We start from the raw sequence: 8,854 nt of genomic DNA on the forward strand, positions 1-8,854 counted from the left end.
TTAGGCAGTTTTGTGGTATTATTCCCTCTCATCAGTCACCACTAGATGGAAACAGACAAAAAGACTGCTGATAATCAACTCTGTTATAATAATCAGCATAGTGATTATCAGGCTTACTGTGAATGTGTGCAGGAAATTGGGCACTTTTATTAATGTATGTATTTATTACAGGTACTGGGTATATCATAATTGTGAAACATGAAAGTGATATGAAGGCTGGTTTGCCATAGGTGACTCATGTATAGGCTACATATGAACCAAATTATGCGTTGTTTGTTTTAAGGGACACTTTCTTACTGTTAAGAGTCGTTTGTGTGGAAATCCAAAGTTTTACCAGTAATTAATGATTAATACTGCATGTGAATCAAGGTGGCGAAAATGTCAGAGCATTAACGGATGTGGTGCTCAGATCGCTGCTGAAAATAAAAGCCTCATTTAAAAAGGACGAAGTAAAAGTAAACTTAGTTCGCCACCTCAAGTGTTTACCTAAGATTTTATGGTATTATAGAGAAGTAGAAAATCATCATGCCTTTCAAGACATTTTTTCTATCGGTCATTTATCGTTACAACCCCAATCTTTGCCGGTGTAAATAGCCGCTTTGAGGCGGGACTCTTATTTTGTCAGCGGGGCTCCTGGCGCTGGGGGATGTGTCTCTGGAGCTGTGCTGACCTGACGCTGCTGCATGTCAAATTAGCTGGCTGCAGCCTTTCAGGGACACCTCTTGCGGACCGCCGGAGCCCACAGTGCAGTAAGTCAGCTATCCATATACATTTTTAAATGGATCCATCCAGACATCGATATAGAAAAAGACCTGCGTGCACTTTGTGTCTGAGGTCGGGGAAACTGCCATTAGACGTGTGGTGCTCATTGAGAAGCCTGCTGGATGTGTGGATGTGGCAGGCTGATAGTTGAATCTGGGGCGCACAGCTGGACAATTATCGGGCTGGACAGATGTCGTGCCTAATTAGTCGTTTTAAAAATGATGATACTTTGATTTGTAGTGTCCGGTAAAGGCTTGGTCGCTTTGTTCAGATGCAGAAACACCTCCAGTTACAGTCCAGATTTGACTGGTCTATGTCGGGCTCAACAATTAACCGTATCCAGTCACAGAGCGTGTTTACCCCGCGACCACAGACAGAAAGGCAGCGGTTTCCAGTGTAATAGATGCCGGATACACAAGGAATCAAGGTTGAAATAGCTGACATGAGGTGCCGCATACACTAATTGGATGATAGATTTGATTGTAAGGAGTTGTTGTGAAATGCAGGTTAATGTGTAGCCACGCAGGCCTGTGATTGGTTGAGAGTGAGGGCAGGGGCCGCAGAGGGTTTATAGATCAAAAGGTGTCAGTACAAAAGTTCAGTTCTGATATCACCTTCATTTATGAACTATTTTATTAATGTTATTACGGGTTTGACAGCAGGAATCGCTCCGTTCAAACCCGTACAGTGATATCCATACAGTTTGTCATTGGGCAATCTCAAAGAAGGGGGGTGTTTTGTTGTCATCTCGTGAGAATCCCATGGAGTTTAATTACATTTAAAGAGAAAGCTCGCCTCCTGCCGCCAGCAAACGAGAGTTTTTGGTTTTATTGTCAATCCAGCAGCCATCTTTGGTGCAATTTCAGGTGGAGTTTCATCATGTTGCTGCAGATTCCTGCATGCGCTTTGGTGTGTCCCTGGTCTGCCAGTAGTTCAGCTGGAGCATGGAACAAATGGTTAAAAACCAGATCAGACTGGGTTATCTGGACACACTCTCTCACACTGGGAAGAATGAGCATGCCGCATGCACATCCACAAAGCTGATGTTTTTGATAGTGCAGCGTCTATTCAGTGCAGGCCAGTCTTATCTGGTTTTGGATGTGAGCTCAAATGCATATCACTACAATGAAATACTCACTAGTGGTGGTGATTATAAAAGATTGCATAACCTAACTGCTTTGCTGACTTAACCCTAATACAATTTGTAGTTTGATTAAAAATAAACCGTGTGCAGCCATTTACAGTTGTTAACTATGCACATGCAGAGGGCTTTCTCACTTTCCAAGAGCTGCTTCTCAGCCACAGTTTGGGGTTTGGTGTGCGCCCATAATAGGGCTTTGCAATTTAGTGCTTCACAACCCCTGTGTCAGGTCAGCCATCACCATAGCAACTGCTTATTTATGCTCAATAAGCAGCATGGCAATCCAGAGTGGAGCATTATTTTCACGAGTCCTCCACAGACTCCACAGAAAGTGAGGGTCTGTAACTCGTGGGGTGAGTGGGGGAGCAGGGCCATGGAACAATATCAGCCTAATACAATGCAGTTATACAATTATGCTAGATAACTAATCCTTAGACATTAATGGTCCTGTCCATAAAACATGTGCTTTGATCCATTTACTCATCATGAGTAAATCATCTTTCCTACATGCTTTTGTGCGCTGGCAAATATCTGATAGGATTATTGTAATGCTTTCCTTTCCCCCAGATAAATATGGCAGCAGAGCTATCCACTTCCATAAACATCAAGGAGCCCCGGTGGGACCAGACCACATTTGTAGGTCGGGCTAAACATTTCTTCACTGTCACAGACCCCAGGAACATTCTCCTCACCGACGAACAACTAGCACATGCACACAAAGTCGTCACTGACTACAGGTAAACCAGGTCACAGCTGCAAAGTACAGTTGTAGCAATACACCAGTAACAGGATGTAAATTCAGTCCTCTTATGAAAGGGTTTGCTTTAAATGTTTACTGTCTCCTAGGAAAGGTATAGTCTCTCCAGGACTGACAGAAGATGAACTGTGGAGAGCAAAATATGTTTTTGATTCGGCTTTCCACCCTGATACTGGGGAGAAGATGATTCTGATTGGCCGCATGTCCGCACAGGTTCCAATGAACATGACGATCACTGGATGCATGATGACATTTTACAAGTAAGAACATGAAGGATTTTATCCAACTGTAACAGTTGCGCAGAGGCTTATAGATTTAATACCATCACTACTGCTGAAACTGTAACATTACGGGACTTTTTCACAAAAGACATTTTGACATGTCACAGTAAGAAAAGCACAGGTGTGATGAATAACAAAATGAGTGATGGCTGAATTCCATTTAGCTGCTTCAGTTTCAGGGTCCTGGTATTGTGCAGATAGAACGATATTATATAGAACGGAGCCATCGTTAATGTTATTAACACCGGTTCCTGCTTTGACAAGTCAAATTGTCTGTTACTTGTTCCTTGGCCGATAGTGTACCTACAACTCAAAATGTTATGCATTTTTATGTATTTCTGAAGGACATCTGGAAATGAAAATATCTGTTCAAGCTTAGTATTTTATATTATACGTTTCTAGTCATTTAAACTCTGTCGAATGAAGTCGTTTTTCATACTTTCTAACTAGAACCAGGACAGTGCACATCTGTTCTTTTGCGGACTCTTCTACACTGTTCTCGCTTGACATTGCTGTTTTCAATCTTGCAGGACAACTCCAGCTGTGCTGCTGTGGCAGTGGATCAATCAGTCTTTTAATGCAATAGTCAATTACACCAACAGGAGCGGTGATGCTCCAATCACGGTCAGGTAAGAGACAAGACGTTTTTTTGGCACTGACACTGGCTCATATTAACCCTTTAATGCAACAGTTTTTGTTGTGTCTGGACAGTTTCTGTGTGATGTGACCGGTGACTCTTTTGTTTGCAGTCAGCTTGGCACAGCTTATGTGTCTGCCACCACAGGGGCAGTCGCCACCGCTCTAGGACTAAATGCACTAACAAAGGTATCAGTTCATCTAACCTCATTCTACGTCTCATTTTAATTATATCGACTTCAGCCGCATGGGAGTGCTGACATGAAGTTAACCATGCACAAATAGTGTCTTTGTCATAGAAGAGCAGTATTATTTACAGGGTCATGCCCTGGTATCAGCCTGTTGTCCTGCCAGCTTTGATAGTGACTTTGTGTTACACACTTGATTTATGGTAGAAAAGAAGAAATATAACCTTCAATAACTTCCACTGGTCTGAAAGGTTTAATCGGTTGTGCTATCAAAGCACAGCAGAGCCGAACGATTCATTTCTTACCTTTTTGTTTTTATGCCTCCTCTCTCCTGCTGTAGCACATCTCACCCCTGATTGGTCGGTTTGTTCCATTTGCTGCTGTAGCTGCTGCTAACTGTATCAACATCCCACTGATGAGACAAAGGTAAGGAGGCCGTGCGACACTCAAAGTGCGTCATCGTTGCAATACACAATGGCTTTGACCTCGAGACGTCACAACACTAATGGTGAAAATGTCCCATGATTCTGATTTCACGTGCTTTGCTCTTTCAGAGAACTTCAACACGGTATTCCCATAACAGATGAGAATGACAACAGGTTAGGCGAGTCGACGAAAGCTGCACAGCAGGCTATCTCTCAGGTTGTGGTGTCCAGGATCCTCATGGCTTCTCCAGGAATGGGTATGAATGTCTTTGTATCATCAGTCTAATTAGACACCTGCTGGGAGGTTTGTTAACTCCTCCCCCTGACAGCTGGTGGCATCATTTAATCAAAAGAAAAACAAAATATGTTCTAAACCACCAACTTTGTTATACAGAAAATGCATTGTGCAGTGGTATTTTGTTTGGGTCTTTTCAGCAATCCCCCCGTTTTTAATGAATCACCTGGAAAAGAAGGCCTTTCTGAGGGTAAGCATATTTCTAAATGACTTGCGTTCTTTAAAACACAATGTAACCTCTGCAGCATTTAAGCTTCATCATCACAGGTTTAAAAAAACAAACATGAAGGTTTAAATGAAATGGTGGGAACCTCATGTTCCACACCGTGTCTACCGCTCGGTTTTATTTTCGTGATCACACATCAGAGGAATGAAAAGCGCTGAGGACAGGAGGCCACTCTAGTATGGGAATTCACCACTGCTTTTGTGCCCCTCATTCGTTTTTTCTGCCTGGTCTTTTCAGAAGTTCCCATGGATGAGTGCACCTATTCAAGTCAGCCTGGTGGGATTCTGGTGAGTCGTCAGAGATCGTCCGCCTGATAAGCAGCCATGTCAAAGTCCATTGAAATTTCCACTTATTGTCTTATAAGGATATTAAATGTCAGTAATCCTAAGATTTATGTCACTTAAAGCGTTGCTGTTTTAAGTTATTGTGAAGTATCACAAGAGGAATGTGCTCATAAGATTGTTAGTGCCCTTGATAATATCGTGAAGCTCTCTTGGCCCATCTCAGCCCTTTTTACATTTCTGAATTTTCAGTAGTTTAAACAAACATGCCACAGAGCCTCTTCCTCTAACAAATGAATCACATATCCTCCCTACCCGTGTTTTGCTGATGTTTTCCTGGCTCGACTGTGCCTCCCGTGACCTCAGAATGGCCGATGATTAAATCATGTGGAACTTACTTCAGTTTGGCTCAGATGTCATGACAGTGATTTTGAACAACACATCCTGCCAGCTAGCACACCCATAAGAGCAGACGTGTTGTACTGTATTTCTGTAATTCCTCTGTCAGAGATTTTTTAAATATGTCTCTGGTGTCTCTGTCAATGTCAATTCTCAAATGTTATCATGCTAACACTAAGATGGTTAACATTACACCAGCTAAACATCAGCATACTAACATTGTCATTGAGAGCATGTTAGCATGCTGATGTAGCATTTACATGCAACTCAAAGCGTAAACGTGCCTTAGTAAAGCCTCACGGAGCTGCCAGCATGACTGTAGACTCTTGTTTTATCTATAAACAGTTTCTTGACTGATCTTCCAGAAAATGATCATATCAATAATAATAATGAAAACTGTTTTTAAAGCTTGTCCACATGAAACAACCAGCTTGCTATGACCACACAGCAGAATTTAGCCTTACTCTGCTTTTTAGACAATCAGATGACGTCAGAACAGGTAGCTCTGGACTGTACGTCTGTGCAGTATGTTTCATAGATCTGTGTTTCATTTTCAGCCTGGTGTTTGCCACTCCACTGTGCTGTGCATTGTTCCCTCAGAAGAGGTGAGTGAACTGTTAAAGCTTGACCCTGAGATAAAAGTAACTGCCACAGCCCTTTTCTCTAGTTGAATATATGCAGTTTGCATGATTCTTCTCTGCCTGAAAAGTTGCATAATACGCCTACAGTATATGTGTTTGACCCATTAACCCCTGCGTTTCTCCCAATCCTCCGCCCCCTGATCCAGCTCTATGCCAGTCAGCCGCCTGGAGCCGGAGCTGCAGGAAAAAATCCGGGCCAGCCACCCCGGAGTGGAGAGGGTCTACTTCAACAAAGGGCTATGAGCGTGCAGCCCCCTCATCCAAACACTGCCATAACCCAGCTGCAGACTCAGTCCTCGCCTCTCTGCCAGCCCGCTTCATTCAGTGTGCCAAAGTTAAGTTTGTGTCGCCTCATTTCCACCATTCAGATGGATATCTGAGGACTCCCTCTCTCAGTTAGTCTCTTTGTAAACAAGATGTTTGCTTTTGTCACTGTGATTGTTGAAATTTATTGTAACTGCTAGAGAAGATTTTATCCGACTGGGCCGGATGAAAACTACGATGTTTATCATGACAGATACTGTATAGTGGCCAGCGTAAGGTTGTTTTTAAGTGGACATTTTTTTTCGGTGCAGTATTTTTAAGTTGGTGACTTGTCGCCGCCAAACCATTTCATACTCTCCTACCTGAGGTTGGCAGTCGTCTTATTTCTTACCTGCATTATAATTGACTATAATCAGATTTTAACGTTGATTATTCAAATACCTCTGCATTTCACGCATTTGCCAAATCTGTCCTCACAATATTTTTTTAAGACATCAACGATTACAGCCTCCTACTCTTGACAGTGTAATTTCAAAGAATGGCATTCACTTTAACTCTCTTTAATTCAGTTCATTTTGCCAAATGAGTGACATTCAGCGATCCTTGAGGCCTCTTGACATCTAATCATGAATCTGAAAACAACTCTCCAGGGATCCAACCTATAAAATGTGATGCTATGATGGTGGCAACCCTTGATGGGCCAACACGGTGCTATTTGATGTCTTAATAATCAGTGTTTATCATTCTATTTATTCTGCTTGCCAAACATGCATGAACAAACCACTCCTCATGAGATTTAACCTCTGTGAAAAGTAATTCTTCTGTAGATCTAGTCACACCCAGGCCACACTCAGGAGAGCTGAACGGTGGTGACAAAATGGGTCATTAATGTGATCATTTTAACGAAACACACTGTTTCTCATTTACTTAATCCATAATCTCCAACAGTTAATCCAGGATTTTGTGATCATAGTATTTGATACCACCAACATTCAGCAAGTCATTCATGCCTTACACAGTATGGTATTTACTTTCTGTACCTTAATGCAGCATCCTAAGATTATTACAGCACAAAGTGACACATTTTAAATATATGTGGCAGCTTTATCATATTGTTTTTGATGTGTTATAGTACATTTCTATAAACATATGTTAGGTATGGATGTCAGTACTGGGGAAAAAATGCCCAAAGCATTCTCATGATAGTATTTTTCAAGACAAAGATGATATACAGAGGGATCCATCTAACCAATATGTTTTAAATATGACTGCCCTTGTGAACTCAACCTGCTACTTTGAAACTGAGCCTGCTGAGTTCCCAGTTAAAACCTTGAATCATTTCAGTATTTCATTATATTTTGCTGTAAAGTAAGACATCTGCACACCTTAGTTATTGCATACAGTTCCATCAACACACGCTATCGCGGAGATAGAGCAGGTGCAGTCTGATGGTGTAACTTTAGTTGTGTACCTGTCCTGCAGTCGTCAGTATTCAGATGATAAAGCCCCATCTGGTATGTTTGGACACAGTGGGTGTAAACTGTGTCATGTGTGGGCCTGCTGCTGTTTAAAGTCAATGGCGTTTGTCTGCCACATTTACAGCTAGTATTTTACGGTTCTGGGAAACTTTACACACTAGATTTATCGTTGAACATTTTAAAATCCGCGATCAGAGTGAAAAAGATGGACTTGAAGCCACAAAACCAACAAGCGGTATTTAGCAAAACGATCCTCAATTTGAAACTTAAAAATGTTAGGATCCAGTGTGTGTTCAAATCATCCAAATGATGGAAATGTTTGAATCAAACGCTTGTGAACAATGATTTGTTTTCATTGCATCTTTTGCTCATCATGGTGTGTAATTTCTGTAAGGTGTTTAATGTTTAATATACTGTAAATCTACTCCCATATAATAGTAACTTTACTTTAGTGTTTCCAGAGAGATGTGTTGGAGTTGGAGCCGTACCCTAGCTGGTTTGAAGTAAAGTTTGTTATTCAAGTGTTAAAGGTAACTGAATGTAGCATTTTATAGCTGTTTATGGTGTGTTAGTCCAGAAAAGCACAATATTGTAACAGATTCCAAATGCTGCAAATTTAAAAAACAAACAAAAAAAACTTGTTAAAGCTGTTCAGTTTCCTGACCACAATGCTTCCCAGTACATCCTTGATCAGTAAGGGAGTAAAAAAAAGATAAATACTAAACTTGCCCTTTGGTAGACCTTTCCAAACCTCCGACTGCATTTCATCAGAACTAATTCCCCTTTAATATATGTTAAAAAAAATATTAAATTAACCACCCGATGAATAACATCAAGTTTAGATCTACCAAATGAAATGTAATGTCACTACAGCCAAAGCGATACAAACAGACTCAAGAGGAAGAAGTCATTTACAGTTTGCATTAATTGAAATGAATATTTTAAAAAACATATATATAAAAAAAAAAAAAAAAAAAAAATTGTTTTGCATTTCACTGGGTGATGTGATGTTTAGACTAACTGGATGAAATAAAGTTGATGAAATCTTGTATTTGGTGTTTGGTGATTATGTTTAGCTGA

The 8,854-nt window shown here is 41.0% G+C and overlaps 1 protein-coding gene and 1 long non-coding RNA gene across 2 annotated transcripts; one reads left to right on the top strand and one right to left on the bottom strand.

Annotated features, from left to right (window-relative positions):
• The first annotated feature begins 658 nt into the window (after window positions 1-658).
• sfxn1 (sideroflexin 1) lies at window positions 659-8,825 on the top strand. Its single transcript, XM_028588701.1, has 11 exons — window positions 659-749; window positions 2,471-2,640; window positions 2,750-2,920; window positions 3,472-3,570; window positions 3,691-3,766; window positions 4,106-4,191; window positions 4,320-4,447; window positions 4,626-4,675; window positions 4,949-4,998; window positions 5,949-5,996; window positions 6,179-8,825. The coding sequence occupies exons 2-11, from the start codon at window positions 2,477-2,479 to the stop codon at window positions 6,273-6,275; spliced, it is 969 nt and encodes a 322-aa protein (XP_028444502.1). The 5' UTR covers window positions 659-749; window positions 2,471-2,476; the 3' UTR covers window positions 6,276-8,825.
• Window positions 1,378-4,458, bottom strand: LOC114562343 (uncharacterized). Its single transcript, XR_003693492.1, has 2 exons — window positions 4,071-4,458; window positions 1,378-1,699 (listed from the first exon to the last, which is right to left on the bottom strand). It is a non-coding gene; the product is annotated as an uncharacterized LOC114562343 (long non-coding RNA).
• Window positions 8,826-8,854: the final 29 nt, after the last annotated feature.

The sequence above is a fragment of the Perca flavescens genome, chromosome 10 (assembly GCF_004354835.1).
Source record: "Perca flavescens isolate YP-PL-M2 chromosome 10, PFLA_1.0, whole genome shotgun sequence".
Lineage (NCBI taxonomy): Eukaryota > Metazoa > Chordata > Actinopteri > Perciformes > Percidae > Perca > Perca flavescens.

Excerpts from the sequence above, each read along its gene's own strand:
- sfxn1 (XM_028588701.1), top strand. The coding sequence starts at position 2,477 with ATGGCAGCAGAGCTATCCACTTCCATAAACATCAAGGAGCCCCGGTGG. Across the intron at positions 3,767-4,105 it reads GACTAAATGCACTAACAAAG|CACATCTCACCCCTGATTGG; the intron begins GTATCAGTTCAT and ends CTCCTGCTGTAG. Across the intron at positions 5,997-6,178 it reads GCATTGTTCCCTCAGAAGAG|CTCTATGCCAGTCAGCCGCC; the intron begins GTGAGTGAACTG and ends CCCCTGATCCAG.